This window comes from Schistocerca piceifrons, chromosome X (genome assembly GCF_021461385.2).
Source record: "Schistocerca piceifrons isolate TAMUIC-IGC-003096 chromosome X, iqSchPice1.1, whole genome shotgun sequence".
NCBI classification, from domain to species: Eukaryota; Metazoa; Arthropoda; class Insecta; order Orthoptera; family Acrididae; genus Schistocerca; species Schistocerca piceifrons.
The window spans coordinates 256,191,354-256,211,054 of NC_060149.1; the positions used below are offsets into that span (position 1 = coordinate 256,191,354).

The 19,701-nt window shown below is 37.3% G+C and overlaps 1 protein-coding gene across 3 annotated transcripts in view; it reads left to right on the plus strand.

The window, feature by feature from the left end:
- The window catches only part of LOC124722924 (succinate--CoA ligase [GDP-forming] subunit beta, mitochondrial), a 106,205-nt gene that overhangs the window by 49,277 nt on the left and 37,227 nt on the right, over positions 1–19,701 (plus strand). For all 3 annotated transcript variants that reach the window (XM_047248084.1, XM_047248085.1, XM_047248086.1), the window contains exons 4-5: positions 4,692–4,791; positions 14,506–14,658. In XM_047248084.1, the coding sequence (XP_047104040.1) occupies positions 4,692–4,791; positions 14,506–14,658 (253 nt within the window). The remainder of the gene's footprint in view (positions 1–4,691; positions 4,792–14,505; positions 14,659–19,701) is intronic.

A 19,701-nucleotide genomic window follows, 5' to 3' on the forward strand; every position in this document is an offset into this window, starting at 1 on the left:
AGATAGTTACGTAGAACAAGCTGCCATATCTATGAAAATGGCAGCATATTCATATGATATAGATGTGGTCATTTTCCTTTACATATTGTACTGTTCTTGATTGTTTGATAAATAGTTGATGCACTTAAGACAAGAGAAATGCACAACAATATAATGTTGACCAAAGAATAAAACTCAGTATGGACTGGTAAAGCCAAAACAAGTTGTGCAATGAAGAAGAGGTCTAAATAAATACAGCCTAAGTGGGAAGGTACTGCCTTCATTTAATAAATTTATAACTGTGGTATCCACTAAGAAAAAGGCCCTTTTTTCTGATACTGACGTTCTAAAGATAGTTAACGTATTCCTTGCCTTTTGGTAGAATGTACTATTTGAGTATGCTGGTAGTCCCTATTAAGTGCTGTGTGCGCGTGTGCGTGCACGTGTGGATGGGTATGCCCGCACGTCATATTATTTTTCAGTGTATTAAGGTTGTGGAAGTCAAATTAGCTTCCATTTCATGGACTGCTTTCTCAAATATTAATGTATCAAGATGAAAAGAAAGTTCAAGTCCTAAGTCTTGTGCACAGCAGGAAAGAACATAGCCATTGATTAGGGGCTCCATTTTCGAATGCTGTGGATGATGGACATGTCTCATATAACATTGTTAGTCTCCGTAACTGCTGTCGCAGAACATTATTAATTGCAGTTAATGACAGTGGGCTTAGCCAGTTTGTGCCTGTAATCAGATAATTGTATGAAAAAATTCACTATGTGACATTTAAATCTACAGTTATCTCTTTCAAGAATATTATCCTGCTTAGTAAAGGTTACATTGTGTACCATTTTTGCCTTCAAAGAAAAATTCCTCTGATTTTTCTTCCATGATCATTTTGTGAAATATGTGTCGTGAGAGAATGTAATCAATTGCTTGACTCCTCTCGGAATTTATGATCTCAAATTTTTTTAACGTGAAGCCTATCTGATTCCCAAGAACTCTTATTTAGTGTCTGGTACTAAAGCTGGTTGAACAGCTGCATGACACTCTTCCACAGGTTACACAAACCTGTGATGAAATCTGCCGTTTTCTTTTGAATCGTTTCTATCTCCTTTTTTAATCCTATATGGTAAGTCACATACTGTTGACACATACATATGTCTCTTAGGTAAATTAAGTTTACTCAGGATTCTTTCAGTGAATCTATTTGGCACTTGCCTTTTCTGCATCTAAATTTGTGCTGTTAATTCACCTTAAATCAGTCTGGACACATACTACTAGATGGTTAGCATTATTTCCAGTGATTCATCGCTGATGATGCAACAAACTATAACATGAGTTTTTTTTTCCTTATTTATGCATAATACAATACATTTGTTTAAGTTGAACGTTGATTACCCGTCCCTGCAACAAGTGCCAATCCTTTTCAGATCTTGCTCAGCAAAACAAAATTGGTGTCAATTTTTCAATGGGGAGAAACTGTCAGGTGAAGCAGCAGCTTCAGGTGTCTTCTGAGGAAATGTTACAGAAACAGATAAAAGTAATCTGCTTGATAATATCAAACCTTCAGTGAGACTGTTTACAGTTATTGCATTTCCAATACCCAGATAGTTGTAAGAAAATCCAGGATGTTTTCAGTTCATTCGCAAAGTTACACATATTCGGTAATCTCATGTTTTGTTCACTATCCAGGCATTTCAAACTATCTTGAACATCTTTAGAAAGTTGAGGAACATATTCTCAGTCTGGGCTGTGCTGTAACTCTTGGAGAGAGTGAGCAGTTTCACACAGTTATTTCTTTCATGGTCTATGTAGTGTTCTACAGAGGAAGATGTGATTGGCTAGGTCAGAGAAAAATCAGAGAGATTCAGCAATATAGCTGAAATAGAAACCATTTAAGTTCATCCACATGTAGGGAAAAGTCAATCAGCGCACGTGGTGTCTTCAGCCTAAAGGGCTGCTGGAGTAAAAATGTTTGATTACCAGTTTTGATCATGCAGATCATTGGATGGTCCACAAAAAATCAAGGTGACATAATTATTGTTGGTAATACTGTGACATCAGTAATCAAATGTAATGTGAGTAGTTCTGTTATAACCATACACAAATGGAAATTTATGTGGCACCATAGATGTAATGGTTAAAAGACATTATTTATCCACCAGTTGCCCTGGTGGATAGAATACTCTTACAACATTCCATGCAGCATTTAACTGATAACTGTCACATAAGACCAACCGAAATGTTACAGCATATCATCTTCTGACCTAATTACCATCTCATTATTTCTGCCCATGTTGCTATATGACAACACTGACACCTGCAACACTTCTCTCCCCTCTCTCCAGTCTGTTACAAGGGTGGGGTAATGTGTTTAGTTTCCTTTTCCAATTTAGGTGCCAGTCCTTAAGAACATGAAATTTTTCTACAATTTTCCCCTTTCCTGTGCAGCAGGATGTATGCAGACAATATGCAAATACGTTTACTGAAACTATAATATGATGTTAAATGCTGCTTAATTTTACAACCATTTTCAAACTCTCTTCTTGCTTCTGTTAGGTATTTGGTTATAAATCAAGCAAGCATGTGAAATGTGCAACGAAAATAAGATTGGAGAATCAGCTATATTCATATAACTGATTGTAAAATCAAACAACAAAGAGATCAGACAGATTGTAGAGGGTGGATTTAATGGATACCACAACAGAGCATTCAGTCAGAAAAAGAAAGGGCTATTGTAATATTGTAAATACTTCCTCACAGAGTTTTAGTGTGAGACATTGTCCATACAGATCTCCTTTCACCCAGCGTAGTGCAGCAACTCCATGTAGCATAGACTCAACAAGTCGGTGGAGGTCTCCTGGAAAAAATATTGAGCCATGCTGCTCCAATAGCTGTCCATAATTGCGAAAGTGTTGCTAGTGCAAGATTTTATGCATGAACTGATCTCTCAATCATGTCTCATAAATGTCTGATGGTATTAATGTTCAGTGATCGGTGTGGCAAAATCATTCACTTGAATTGTCCAGAATGTTCTTCAGATTAGTCATGAGCAATTGTGGCCTGGTGACATGTTTAGGAATGGCAGCAGATGATCTCCAGGCAGCCCAAAATAACCATTTCCAGTCAATGATCATTTCAGTTGGACCACAGGACCCAGTCCATTCCATATAAACACAGCCCACATCATTATGGAGCCACCACCACTTGCATAGTGCCTTGTTGACAGCTAGGATCCATGGCTTCATGAGGTCTATGCCACACATGAACCCTACCATCAGCTATTACCAGTTGAAATCGAGGAGTCATCTGATCAGGCCATGGTTTTCCAGTCATCTGGGTCCTGTTAGCAAAGGCACTTGATTCAGTCGTCTGCTGTCATAGCCCATTAATGCCAAATTTTGTCACACTGTCGTGATGGATATGTTTGTTGTACATCCCACATTGATTTCCGCAGTTATTTTATGCAGTGTTGCTTATCTGTTACCAGTGACAACTCTACACAAATGCCACTGCTCTGTCATTAAGTGAAGGCCATCAGCCACGGTGCTGTCCGTGATGAGACAAAATGCCTGAAATTTGGTATTCTTGGCACACTCTTGACATTGTGGATCTCAGAATGTTAAATTCCCTAATGACTTCCGAATTGGAATGTCCCATGTGTCTAGCTGCAACTACCATTCCACATTCAAAGCCTGTTAACTCCCATCATGCAGCCATAATCATGTTGGGAAAACAATTCACATGAATCAGCTGAGTACAAATGACAGCTCCGCCCAAATCACCACTCTTTTACATCTTGTGTATGCGATACCACCCCCATCTAGATACGTGCATATCACTATATCGTGACTTTTTTCACCTCATTGTAGAGGCTTATGAAGCAGTGTGTACCATGTCAGAAGCTTTGTCTGTTTTGAATAATAGAAGAGAAATAAATGTTGCAAGACATATTATGTGCGTAGTTTACATGGTTTTAAAATTCATGAGTTATCATGTATTTCTTTATTTCACTTTGATATTTACACTAGTATTCAACATAAAGTACCATATTCATTATTTTTTATTCTTTGAAACAAGATTACTGGTCTTTAACACAACTGAATCAATTAAACACTTAAACACTGGCTGCATTGAAGATTTTCAACTAATGAGAACCTACGAATAACGTTCTAGAATAGTATCACTGCATGATGCATCGAATGATGCATTGTAATCCAATCAATCTCCGATCACATCAAGAAATGGTGGTAAAATGCTGAGCCTCTTTCAGTGCATAGTAAGAAGTGGATGCATTATTTGAAAGAAGATTTTAAGTGTGCTTTAAAATTAAATATTTTGAAATAAGCATACATTTTGCTACCAGGAATGTCTAAGCATTGAATCTCCATATATTGTTCCGGTAGTGCCTGGATCGTTATCATAATCAAAGAATCATACTCAAAGAAACCATACAGTTAATACGTGTTACATTAACAATTTACATAAATGAGTCAATAAATAGATTCATCTATCTTACCTACAAATAAAATTAAGATAGTGGACCCAGTAAGCAAAAACTATCAGTATGCGTATAGGCTGCAAGTAGCTTTACAGTATCTCAGAATGAATTAGATTGTGCAAAAAATGCACTGAAAATTTTCAAATTGCATTACAGATAGCTTTTTGATTTTGTTATATTTATATTGAGGAAAAAATACCATTTTAATTTCAGAAGTTCCTGAGTATGTCATAAAAGCACAAGTGCTAGCAGGTGGTCGAGGGCTTGGTCATTTTGATAATGGATTTAAAAGCGGTGTTCACATAACAAAGAAGTAAGTATCTGTATGTGTTGTTAGTATTTCTTGTGGAATATTGGGTTGATAAAAGCTCGAGTACAATGTGTGGTATATTAGTGCTTTTTTTATTCGTAACTTTCTATAGTACAGTTTTTTTGTTTTTGTGGAAGTAGCATGTCGTAAGGTATGAGGAAGTAGGATGTTGATTTATTAAGAAATATTTAAAACTCATATGGGCAGAAACCACAAAGAGTGGCTATAAAATCTTTATTTCCTTTAATCTGATACTTAGTTTCATACTACCTTTTTGATATTCCTATGCGCTAGCCTCTGCACTCGCAGATAATTTTCACTCTATTGATGATATTACAATACTCTTTACCCATGCAGCCAATTGTGTATGTGACCTCAAGTTGAAATTTCACTTTCAGAGCGGCTGTGTGTGCTTAGGGACAGTATTACAGAACTACTGTATTAATGATGCCATTAAGAAAATTTAAAAAAAAAATTACATCCTGTCGTGGTGGTCTGTACGTAAGAGTGCTCGTGCTCAGAATATGTCAACAGATATTGCATCAAGAATGAATGAATTACTTTAATTGATAAATAATTGGATAAACTGTAAATTTTCCTAGATAAGAAACACAGAGCTAATTAAAAACTTTGGGAATTGTCTGATAGAAAACAAATATGGTATAATCAAGACAAAACACTGTATGTCTTAAGAGTCTACCCCATGTATAACAAAGACAGAAGTGAAGAAGCCATAGATAATATGAGAAATACTATGGCTTATTGAGGAATAAAAGAAAGGAATGACATCATTCATATTGTTTCCTATGGTCATCAGTCTATCTTGAAATATTTGAAATGGCACATCTGTTCATCGCTGTTGATTTCTGTGCATACAATAAAGATTGTGCGCCGTCCATTGAAGTTTCCATGCCTGTGCATGTGGTAGTCATAAAATTTTTTTGGTAAATTCTTCTTCTTGGCATAGATTTTAACAGAATGTAATTTCATTTAGACCTGTGATGTATGTCACCACAAGCTATTTTAGACCAGAAATTCTTGTCTTTTTTGTCTTCATTTCCTGTTGCTCTTTTGCAGAGCATCTAGGGCTTCGATGAAGCTCCACCAGCGCACTTGATTTTGGGCAACAATCTTCAACTGAAAATGTTTTCCTCTCCTTCTTGATCTCTTCCTGCCCTGTCTTCTGATCTTTGGTCTTCCTTGTTTCCATTTACCCTGTAAGTTGCAGCAAAGAGCTTTTGTCTTTACAGCATCCTGGCTTTTTTGAAAGATGTGTCCAATGCAGTTCCACTTCCTTCTCAGGGTTTGGATGGTGACTGGTTCTTCTCTAGTTCTGTTCTAAAGGTCATCATTGGAGATCACATTTTCCCAAGAGAGAGATTTTAAACCTTTGACTGCTGGAGGCACACCATCTTCTTGGCGCACTGAACCGCCACAGCCTGCGGCGTAATCCGTGCTAATAGCTCCCTGTGCTAAGTGCTTGTCTCGTGGAGCCGCCGTGGAGAGTGGAGCGGCCCATGCGGCCTGACCCGCCCTGTGCTGAAAACTTCTGGACTGCTTACAACTTGCACAGAGCCAGTGTGAATTTTTGATGACTTTCAGCTGTAATATCTCGGGCAAAAGTTTTTGTAAACAAATCAAATGTGGCCATCTTGTACAACTTTATGCATTATCTTAAGAATAACAATGAAAAGAATCTTATGAGCCATTTTGAGCCAGAAAACTGTAGGTAAAATTGGCCAAAAAAATAGGTGCCTGAAAAAATTTCGAATTTGGATTTTTGTGTCTCCTGGACTAATGCTATGACGAACGTGAAACTTGGCATGTATTAACCTAACAAGACGAGGTTCTCAAATATAAAGTTCCATTTGTGTAGCACTTTCCAGTACTGACTGAATTAAGGGCGAATTTGAAGATTTTGTAAAAATGTCAAAAATGTGATATTTTTGTTCTGATTTTGCTGAAAAACCATGTTCTATAAAACATTCCAAGCTGCATAATTGGAATGAAAGTTGGGCGTGAAAATCGTGCCCAAAAACAATGTAAACTTCCAATTCACATATCTAGTAGAGTGAACACATGATGAAAATGAAATTTAGACAAAGATATGGAATCAAAATTTTTATTCCTCTACTATTTTCAAATAATCTACAAATTAGTCAAAAGATGTTGATTCTTATGAAAAGATAAAAGCAGGGTATATTCGAAACTTCTTTTACAAATACCGGTTTCTGTTAATGCTTCAGAGCCAGCCTCAATCGAATAACCAATTTTAAGCCTCCCACCATCCCCAGGAGAGTGAGTTTAATTTCCAATATTGGCTAACAACAGAGGCAAAGTATCAAGAAAAATCACAATGAGAACAGAGTTTTAACTTTGGCATGTTATTTGTCGTTGATCAAAGGCGTTTGAAATCAGTTATGGAAAACTGGTTTTTTACAAGTGGACTGAATGTGCTCTGTATTTGTACTACTAAGGATAAAGGAATATAACTGTCTATGTCACATGTTAATAATTTAAATGTATCATATGTAGATTAATATATGGATTATTGGCACACAATGTACTAGATATATTTACATTTGCCACAGTACAGATATTGCGCCATCTCAATCACCAGGTCCTTTCATTTGCTAGCAAACTGCTACATATGAAGAAGTCAGGCATTGTTTGAATAATTTTACATCTGTTACATCTATTTCCCATACTTCTTTTCAATCCGGACACTGGACTGGCACTGGCGGAGTTAAAAATAGATTTTTTTAGTAATTCATTCAGAAGTGTCAACAAATTTTCTCAGGTTTAGTTCCCAATGATTAGTAATGCTTCTTTGTATGATAAGTCTCAAAGCAGGGTGCAGCACATAATGGAATATTGCAGGTTCTGCATTACAATCTAGTTTCCTGGTGCAGATTCTGTTTCATGCAAAACACACATCTGCACATTAGCGTACTTTTCTGCGAATGTTCACTCATAATAACAGCCGGAAAATGTCTCCCTGTGAATCGCAGAGGATTCTCGTCATCATAGCACCTTCCTCTACCAGCTTTTTTCCATTCTGTAGCATATTTTTCTACAGTCTCCTGTACAATAGAAAGGTAAAACTCCGTAAGCACTATTTTCCACCCTGTTACCGACTGGTGGAGAGCATGAGCATTTAGAATGTACAGATCCAGAATGTGAAAAAAGTATTTCTTGTACCATTTCACAGTCTTACGCACTGATCCCACAGAGATCAGTAACATGTCAAAATGGTCAACTGCACCCATACTCGAATTGTAATCTTCAATACATTGTGGTTTATATATTTTTTCGCCAGTATTTCTGTCAGTCTTTTCTGTTTCAACCATTTGTGTTGTGTGACTTGTGGTGAACATGCACACCTCTCTCTTATCATACCACTTGATAGCAAGGATCTTGTCAGTGGACTTAAACTCAGTTTCTCCTCATTTTAATTTCTTCTGCAGTTTTGGCATGTTGCGCCTATACTTACAAACAGTGCCACGTGCGGCTGTTCCATGGTTGTGAAGCCAGAGGAACAGGTCCAGGCTGGAGCACCAATTATCGACACAGAATATGACCCTGTTCCAGATACAGTCCCATAAGAGTTGCCACTATGTCGCCACTTTTTCCTAAATTGTGGAACTCTGACAGTCACACAGTACAAATGTCTTTATTTTGAATCTACTTTGTTTGGTTGGAATAAATTACTTAAAAGATAATTGTCCTTTGAACGGCAAGATACTTTCATCTATACAAAGCTTGTGATGTGGACAGAATTAATTACAAAACGTCTTAAGAGCTTTGTCAACAGTCATCCTAATTTTAAATAGACTGTCACCTCCAGTACTCTGAGTTATCACTGAAGTGTAGCATTCTCGGGAGTAGACAAAAATGGTCTCGGGACCATTTCGCTGTAAACTGGTGTTTTCAGAAGTGTATCGCTGGACCAATAATCACTTAATTTTAACTTCTTAACTTGCGACATTAGAAGGCACATAGCAACAAAACAATACATTTCCTCAAATGCAGTGTCTTTCCACTTTGAGAGTTGAAAAATCACAGATTCTGTAGTACTTTCTCTGGTGTAAATGGAAAAACAATTTGTTTCATCTGCAATAAATTGCAACAGTTCTTCAGACATAAATATCAGAAAAAATGAAAGAATGCTTGGATCACTATTTGTGGCCTGAAGTCGAGTCATCAAAGTAACGGCTTAATGGTTAGAAATCGGTTTCTTTCCAGTCAAACTTGTCACTTATGTGCTTTCTTTTCTGAACCATTTCACTGTCACTTTCTGATTACTCGAATTCGAACAAACTGCTGACCGTAATTCTTTCTCTCCCCCTGATGTAATGGGCTGACGACTACAGATTCAAGATTCTGTTGAAGATTCATCACTGCTAGCAACATCAGATAATTCCATTCACTGTCGCTCCTAGTGAGCATATCCAGGATCTCTTTATCAGTGCAACCAGGGCGACGTGACATTTCTTCCATAGAAAACAACAAAACTGACAAAAACACGGGAAGCAAAGTAAAATTCTGCAAAGGTGGAACACAGCAACAAACATATAGGCACTCTTGTACTATACAGTCAGACCACTGAACAGCTACTGAAAGAGCAGGGCGGAAAGACAGCTCTGTGTGTTTACACGTCTGCCATGCTCAGGTAGCTGTGACTCAGTGTGCTTAAATTTGTCCCTAGCGCTGAAAAGGCCAGTGGCACGGTATGCATCAACACATCCTTACTGCAGTAGGGAAAACCCAAGGGCTGCGCTTAAACACATCTGGCACACTAGGGGTACAGTGATGCATGATGAATTAACACACCTCCAACAGTCGAAGTGTTAGGATTTTCCTAAAACATCTACTGTGGGAGACTTGCAAACTATTGGTGATTGTAGAGGTAATCTTCCAAATTTCGCATTCGTGTAGCAGCAGTGCTTTCACATTTGTTCTGAATATTCATAGTTTAGTTGTCATGGAAATATCTCTTGCCCTCCATAATGGATATAGTTGTATGAAGGCCCCATTTGCCTTTTAGGTTCTTGCTCCAGCATCAGCAGCTACTCCTCACACTTCAGTAACTACACTCTCAAAGTGTGCGAGTTCGTTTACCATTTCAACTTCCTCATTGTTTCCAACTTTCTCATATTTCTTTTTATTGAGTTTCATAATCTTCACCTTGGCAGTCTCCAGTTTCGGCATGACAATCTTGGCTTCATGCTCAAGGTCCTGCAGTGTTCTTTCCATGTCAACATAGTTCTGCAAGAGGAGGCAAATGTCACCATTAAACTTAAGATCTTACAATTGCTCATTCAATCCCCAGCATATCACTCTCTCCTTTTACTCCACCACTTTCCTCGTAATTTCATAAAGCACCAGTAAAAAGATAGTTGGAGATAAAACACATTGTTGGCGACCTCCAGACTTAACTTGGAAGGCCCTCCATAGCTTTATACTCATTGATGAATTGGCATGTGTAGTTATTGTAAGTCTTCCTGACAACCTTCACTCTATTCTCTGTGGTAATGTACATTTTCAAAGATTTCCATGTAGGTCTTCTTGTAGTGGAGTTGAAGACATTTTAAAAGTCAACAAAAAGAATGTGGTGACAAGTAATGAATTCATTTGGTTGTCTGATGATGACTCTGAGTGTTTATTTGATCTGAAAAGAAAGGTTACTTCTAAAATTGGTTTGCTGTTTTCTTAGCTGCAGTTCAGCTTGGCCCTTAATTCTATTAAGGATTATTCACACCAACACTTTGCTTGAAATTGTAAGCAAGTTAATGCCACTCCAATTATGGCAGTTGGTGGTTTCACCTTTTTTTGGCAATTTAATTAAAATTCCTTCTCTCTACTCCTGTGGCATGCTCTTAAAATTCCTTATCGTTGTCAAAAGAGGGTGGAAAATATTAGTGGCTGTGTCTGGCTCAGTGGTCAGAAGTTGTGGTCTTGTGTTATCAATCAATGGGGCTTTTCCATTGATTAGCTGCTTGATTGCTGCCTTGATCTCTTCCTTTGGAGGCAGCTCCAATTTAATGATATTTTCTAATATTTCAGGATCATCTTCATCTTTTGGTGCTGTTTTTTATTTAGACTCTCCCTCATTGTCTCTATTCAGCACCTCCAGAAAGTGCTCATGTCATCTTGGATGTTGTGCATCATTGTTGGTGAGGAGATGTCCTTATTTGCTCCTTACAGGATGACTTCAGGAGACTTTCTTTTTGGCGAGAATCTTCACAGTTTTATGAGTAAACTGTCGAAGTATTCGTTGTAAAGTTTCCAAATTTACTGCCCTTCAGGAAAGTTCTCACACTGTAATTATTCTTGGGGCTGAGAGTTGGCTGAAACCCAAAGTGGAAAGCTCTGAGATATTTAGCAAGTCATGGAACATATATTGGAAATACAGATTAGAGGCCATAGGAGGGGGAGTTTTCATTGCAGTTGACAAAAATATTCTCTCTACTGAGGTCGAAGTTGAATGTGACGCTGAAGTTGTCTGGTCACATATAACAGGTGTAGGTGAAACTAAGTTAATTGCTGGATGTTTTTACCGGCCACCTGATTCCACTATGGCAGTCCTAAAGTCATTCAAAGATAGTGTGCATTTAAGAGTGCATAAATACTCAGATCATACAATACTATTTGGAAGCGACTTTAACCTGCTGAGTATAGACTGGGATGTCTATGGATTAATTGGGGGGGGGGGGGGGGGGGAGGTACAGACAAACAGTCAGTGATGCGAAATACTTTGGAACACATTTTCTGAAAATTGTCTTGAGTAGCTAGCTCGGCAGCCCACATGCAATGGAATTATCTTAGACCTTGTAGCTACAAATAGACTTGTCGTTACAGCAATTATGATGACAAAAATTAATAAATCAGTCAATAAGGCTGGGACAGTGTTTCTGCTAGATAGACGAGATAAGCAGTTATTAACATATTAGAACCAGTAAGATGGATGTAGAGGAATTATGGGCAAAGTTTAAGCAGATTCTAAATCGTGGTTGGGAGAGTTATGTGCCTATTAAGTGGATGAGGGATGGAAAAGACCCACCAACAGTTTAATAACAAAATTCTTAAGATACTGAGGAAGCAAAGGCTAGGTTCAAAAGAGGATGCACAAATGTCAAGCGAAGATTAGTAGAGATTCGTGCGTCTGTGAAGAGATCTGTGAAATCGCTAAGCGGGTCTAAGCTTCAGTTCAGTCTCTTGTTGACCAATCTGTTGTGGCAGTTGAAGATAGCAAAATGAAAGCCAAAGTTTTAAATTTCACATTCAAGAAATCGTTTACACAGGAGAATTGTACAAAAATACAGTCACTTGACCATCGGACAGACTCCCGTATGGACGACATAGAAATAAGCATACCTGACATGGAGAAGCAGCTTAAAGATTTGAAAATAAATAAATCACCAGTTCGATTTTACAAACAGTACCCTACAGCATAGGCCCCTTGCCCAGCGTGCATTTATCGTGAATCTTTCACCCAGCACAAAGTCCCAAGCATCTGGAAAAAAGTGCAGGTGACTACACTAAGAAAGGTAAAAAGAATGGACCCACAAAATGTACAGACCAGTATTCCTAACTTCTGTTTGTTGCAGAATCCTGGAACACATTCTCAGTTTGAATATAATTAACTTTCTTGAGCCTAAGAAGCTTATGACCACGAATCGGCATGGTTTTTGAAAGCATTTCTCATGCAATACTCAGCTTGCCCTTTTCTCACATGATATAGTGAGAACTGTGGATGAAGGGCAACAGGCAGGGTCCATATTTCTAGCTTTCCAGAAAGCATTTGACATGGTGCCCCATTGCAGGCTTTTAATGAAGGTATGAACATATGGAATAAGTTCACAGATATGTGAGTGCCTGGAAGACTTCTTCAATAATAGAACCCAGTATGTTGTCATCAACAGTGAGTGTTCATCAGAGACAAGGATATTGTCAGGTGTGCCCTGGGCAGGGTGGGCAGCAGTCGGTTGTTGTTTGCTGATGATGTACGGTAAGGTGTACGGTAAGGTGTCGAAGTTGAATGACTGTAGGAAGATACAAGACAACTTAGACAAAATTTCCAGTTGGTGTGATAAATGGCAGCTAGCCCTAAATGTGGAAAAATGCAATTTAATGTGAATGAGTAGGAAGAACAAACCCGTAATGTTCAGGTACAGTATTACTAATGTCCAGCTTGATACAGTAAAGTCATTTAAATATCTGGGTGTAACATTGCAAAGCGATATGAGATGGAATGAGCATGTGAAAACTGTGGAAGGGAAGGCAAATAGTCGACAATTCCAAGTTGTTTCTGACACCCATTCCTTTCTTCTTGGCTTCCTGAAGCAAGCAATTTTTTGCAGCTGTGCCTCTAGCAGCTATTTTCATCTTCTCCCATTTTCCATCAGTGCCCACTTCTTCATCTGTGCAAAGGCCCTGAAACCGGTTTCTTGATTATAGTATGAATTCTTGGCTGCTACTTTAATTTTTCTATTTCCTACATCAATGTGTGGAAACACTTTCTTTTAATGACTATCTTGATGCGAACATGTGCAACCATAAGGTGGTCGCCACTTCCTATGTTTGCTCTCCTTCGGTTTCTCAATTATATGAGGGATTTTTTCCACTTTCTACTAAAAGCTGTGTGGTCAATTTGATTTGTAATGTTAAGATTTGGAGACATCTGTGATATTTTGACATTTTTCATGAGAGAAGATTGTGCCACCAATAATTAGATTGTTATTTTCACAGAAAGCTACAAAAACCTCTTCATTGTTAATCATGTTGCCGACTCCATGTTGTCTCATCACTTGCTCCATTCCAGGATTGTCTGCACCTATCTTTGCATTAAAATCACCTGTCATAATTAAAATAACTTTCCTGGTGGTGTTTTTGACTGTTTTCTGGAGTTCTACATACAAATTGGCATTTCCTCTCTAGCTTCTTCAGTTTTTGCAGAATATTGCGCTATGGAGTTATTTCTCACTCTTCCTTTGAATCTTGTCCTGAGAATTTTTGAAGACATATGCTTCCCCAAGCTGCTGTTCATTCTTTTAGGAGCAATCCCACTCCCTCCACGTGTGGATCATCACTGTTTAGCTTTCCAAAATACAGAGATGTATGCCCACTCAAGGTCTTCAATTCTTCAAATTCATTCCATCTCACTTCACTTACTGCCAGGATGCTGAGTCTATATATCTCTGCTGCTGCTCTACATGGTGGCAGTTTCTGAGGTTGGTATAAGTTTTGAACGTTTTGGAACCTGATAATCATGTCCTTCTTTATGCCAAATGTTGTCATTGTTTTTAGGTCCATCTAGCTGCTTCTCTTAGTTTCTTTAATGTATTGATTTTAAGCAGTTGTGGGTAGTTAAAGTATATCAGCACATTGCCATGTTTGGGCTGCCACCTCTGAGCATTGACACTTGCTCCCAGTGAAGATGTTATAGGTGGGCAGAGAATGTCATTTCCTACAATTCCCTTTGTGTGGTTTGGTTATATCACAATGACTCAGTCGTCATAGCCATGGTGACGGGGTACACCACTGGAAGGTGAGGTTGACATTTGCATGGGAGAGGGTGTCTGAGTCGCTTCACTGTACCTTACATCCCAGAAAGTTCTCAAATGATGGATTAATCCATTTGTTTTAAACAGTGTGTGTTTTGTATCCTCCAGGAAACAGTTAAATTGAAGAATTAATACTCTTATTTTATTTCAGGCCAGCAGAAATTGAGGCCATTTTGGGAAACATGATTGGGCATAGACTTATCACCAAGCAGACTCCAAAGGATGGCATTCTAGTTAAGAAAGTTATGGTAGCAGAGTCTGTTACCATTAAGCGGGAGACCTATGTTTGTATACTGATGGACAGGTCTGTAGATCACAAGCTGTACATCTTTTATATTCAGTTTAAGAGTACCTTTAAGTAGTTTTTAACTATGTCTTTCGTTAGTTTTCATTATTTATTCATCTAAAATAAGAGAGCTGTTGTTGTGTTTGCATTAACTTGAATTATAGTAGTACCAGATTGGTTAGTATGGTCTGATTTCCCATTTTAATTGGAGATGGAAGATAAATTTCAATACATGGGTGTAAACAATAACTGTTAGCAACATACCACAGTGGTGTAAATGAAATTGATACAAATAAATTGATATTACTATCAGTAGTTCTGCCTATGGGCAGACTGAGTTGCAATGATAAGTCAAACATCAGGCAAGGAATGACTTTATTGCTTATGACACATTTTGGAATTTGTTCACCATCAGACATATGCAGAAAATTGTTTCCAGAAATATTTTTTAAAACATAGTAACGGATTGCCTTAATCATTCCAATTTGATTTAAAAACACCTGGCACAAATTATAATACACCTATCCAGGCACTATTGCTGCATGTAGATATATGTATTCAGTTGTACACGAAACAAACATTCACAGGCTACTGACATAATTCTGCAGAGTGCAGACCAAGAAGACAGTTTTGCCACCAGGTGACATTACAAAACATATAGTGTTGCCAATGCTCAACAACTACTATACATTTATTATACGATGTGTCTGGTTGCTGTGAACCAACTTATTTTATAATAAATATTTGCTTTTTACAAGTGGCAATGCCTTGACAGTGATAAAAAGTTACTAAATTTTAAGTTAAATTCAAGAGTATTACATGGTGCCACACATCGTCAAAAGCTACAATCGCAACAACTGTGCAATATGACAAGTCACATAAACTTAAAATATGCAATAGCAGTACTAACATATGCCACAAATTTGATTATAGGCAGTAAGACAGGGGAAGGAGAATACAATATTTTCTTTAAAACTAGGGTAGTCCATCTGGCTGACCCAAATCGGTAAATGAAAGTACTCAATGTACACCATTGCACTTACATCAAATAGGGGGAAAAATTCTGCTAATGAACACAACCAGTTTTTTTATGAAACGTGGGACGTATTTCAGTATAAGTAGTATAAAAAAAATCAGTCTTGGTGGGATTACCCATCATGTCCATATAACTAAGAAATATTATTTGATACCATAGATCGTCAAACATTAAAATCGTGTCATCTTGTTGCACTTTACAAAAATTGTAAAGCAAAAGTATAAAATACATAAGTAATTGTACAGCCTAAACTATAAAATATGAAACAGGCACAGTAGAAATTAGATTGGGCGGGAGGGACAGGAATGGAGAAAAGGGGGTTAGGTAGGGGAGGCGCACTATATAAAAATTAAATGGAAGCTGGAGTTTTTCTCAGAATCAGACATTTGTGTCACACAGCCGTGCTCATAACAAATCCTGAAAAATATTGAATGTGTTCATTCAAGATTCCATGTTGGTTAGCATTAAAATGCTTATATATCTCAGTTTCTTTCAAAATGTCTAAATCTAAGCCTTTTGGCTTTATGTTAAAGATCATTAGGGATTTTTCAGTCATATCTGCATGATGCTGCTGATCACTGAGATGACAACCCTTAGCAGTAGTGTTGTTATTATGGTGTTCCCTGAATCTGGTTAAAAAGTCATGCCCTGTCTGCCAAATGTAAACACTATCAAAGGATCCACAAGTGATTATATATACCTTCGACTTTGTAAATTTATCCTGCTTGTTAGCAACAGGTGTAAGCAAAACTGTCTTAAGTTTCTTGAGCATCTGGAAGCCAGTTTGTATACTGGCTTTTTTAAATGCGTCGACAGTTTGTTCGCAGAAATTCCCTGTATAGGATATAGATGCATATTTAGGCAGGTTCTCAGGAGGACCAGGAATAGATTTTTTTCCCTTCTATTGAATACCAGTTGATAAATAGCAATAGTATTGCACTTTCAGTGTAACCATTTTTCAGACATATTTGTGTGATTTGTATGATTTTCTAACATATGCAGAGCTTAAGACAAGTTTAGCTAGCCTGTTGAACATTGACATGAGCATTGACAGGAAGAATGCACACACTTAAGTGCACGAGTGGCAGGAGTCTACATTCGGCCAACAATGCCATATGATCATTTCCATTTCTACATTAATAATTACATCCGCGGTGCATGGTTTTCTGAAAACATCTAAACAAGAATCTTTAGATTGCCTAGTAGTATTCAAGTCGAAGTAGTTAAGACTTCCCTATTTGATTCCAACTCGACAATGAAGTGTGTTTTTGAATGCAGCAGACTGAGGGAGCCTGCCAAATGTGTGATTCTGTTGCTGTAAGTGCAATAAAAATATAACCTATGTTTTATTCATACAGACAGATGGTTTCGTTTTATTATAACATTTTGGTTGTTTCGCTAGTATGTATTTCACTGCCTACGTTACGCGAGACTCTCGCGCATTACAGTAGTGCCCTCTCTCGTTAGATGTTCCAAGCGCAAGCTTTATCCGTTTGACACTAGGACACAGGAAAATTTGGTTCTATATTTCTAGTTTACATAAATGTCTTTAATTGGCGTGATACGCTTTATTTATTAAGACAAAGTTTGAATTAACACAACCTTTAATAATTTTTGATGCGCTTATGTATGTATTTATGGATTGTAATATGCGCGAGTCTGGCACATGCAAGTGCCCTCTCTCGGCGAAACAATCTACCTTAGTGCCTTCACACTCGTGTCTCAACAGTTCATAGGCGAAGTAACATTGTTAAACTGTTCGCTTTGATCCTGTGCCCATTACACATGTTGTACAAATGGAGATGATATTTTAATTACTGATGACGCCTTTTGGCATAATTGTTTTATTATTCTCCAGTGCATGATGTAATTTTAGTAAGTACTAAAGATTGTGTGCCTGTATTACTTTAGCAATTTCACCGTTACTTAAGCTTCTGTTTCTCACTTTCGTTGATATGGCTTTTCTAATGAATGTGTCTTTCTATTCAGGAAGTTTTACTTCTGATGAAGGTATATTTATATGTACCGAAACCTTGGTCAAGAATTTTAATAAAAAAATTCTATCCTGCAACTGTTTTTGGCTGCCATCCTTTATTGTGAAGAATTTTAACAGTTGCTGCTGCAGCCATGTTTAAAATCTTGAGATAACCTACATATCCTCGATACAAAATTATATTATTAGACATGGCCCTATTATTTGCAAAGAATTTTCTATCTAGGTAATTAATGAAAATGTCAGTCAAAAACACAGAAAGACAGCAACCTTTTGCCCGTGCCGCCCATTTGAAGATAAGTCTTACCATTGAAAATAAAACAGTTAAAAGTTAGTCTTTTATGCAACAAATGCAACTGTTCAGTAATTTCCTGTACTGCAAATTTCATATACTTAAGAAGATTCAATCTTACAATCTCGAAAGTCTTTTCAACTGGAACCTTTATGTACAAATTGGTTATATCCAGAGACCCCATTAGTCTCTCGTGGAATCTTAGTTTCTCGTAATAACATTGCTGTCTCATAGCTGTTTTTTTCGGACTATGTTTCCTCAAAAGTGAATGCAGCTATTAGCTTAGCATAGCAGAAACTGTTAATTTTATAATTAGGACCTTGGCATCCATCAATTGGACATATTGGGGAATGGCTCTTACATAGATTTGTGAATGAAGAACTGGTAGTTTTGGATTCTTGGGGATTTGTCTGCATTTAGCCTACTCAGATGCAAAAAGAAAGTTGGAACCTTTTACACATTTCTTCAACTTGGTAACAAATTTAGGAAGAAGGTTCCTTTTAGCTATGTTATTAGAACAAAAGAAATCCAATGTCTTATTTACCTAATCGGTGCCCGATATAAGGACGATAGAGCTAGCTGTCTCTCTCTTTGTGATAATTATCTAATTTTCAAGCAGTTTTGCATTCAATCTTTTGATGATGGCACAAAGAGAGTTTGAGAATGAGCCTATAGGAACAGGTTTACAAAATGCTTTTCCAGTAGACATAGCAATCTGGACCTGTATATGCTGTGGGACCCTAAGCATCTCACATATGCCTTTTACTTTGACCACAGTTCTTTTAGTAGTATTAGTATTTACTTTACTGGGAATGTTGAAATTTAGGTCCTTTGTAACAAAGAATTTTCATCATAAGAAAGATTAATGACCGTAATATGAACTACTCTATCTCAAAAGAGTGTTTGTTAACATTGACAACTTCAGTAGTGTTAGCCAGGGTCTGCCACAAGTGCCCATAGTTTGTGGTTGTGCCTTCTAGCAATAACATTGTGTTCCAAGAAAAGACCATTACTAATCAAATCATATAGATCACAAACAAAAAACCAGTAAGAATGTGTGACAAGGGATTAGATAAGTCAGTACCTGTAGTCTCAGCAAAGTGTCTGAATCTATGCACCATGTAAATTTTGCTTTTTATGAATTGATGTCCACATTTTACCTTGACACTACATGCACTTAATACCACAGAATTAAATTTAAGTTTTGTTGAATTTGGGATGAGACCACTCACTAAAGAGTTTTTATTGAAATTAATTTGTAGTCGACTATAACCATCACTTGTGTTCTGAAGGCGTATAACAACTTGGCCTCCCTAATGACCCAACTTGCAGTGAAATAATATAAATGTGATATAAAGTCGTGATCAGTAGTTCTGCATACTGGCTGACTGGGTCGAAATGGTAAAAGTCAGACGTGAAGCAAGGAATGACTTAATTGTTCATATGATGTGTTTTGGATATAAGAATCTTGCAGTCTATCAAGCCAAGAAACAGCTTCATGTTGTTCAAGAAAATCCATGTAAGCTACATCACATGCACACCACATGAAGTTTTGCCAAAATCATTCTTGGATATTAACCCTTTCATGGTTAAAATTTACCTATAATTAGCATGTATTTGCAAAATAAAAGGTCAAAACCCATGTCCCTTTGTGATAAATAATACATTTTCAGTACCAAAAAAATGTGATCTGTTTGATTTTTAAAAATTGGTGAAATGGTACACGTGTGTTCCATGTTT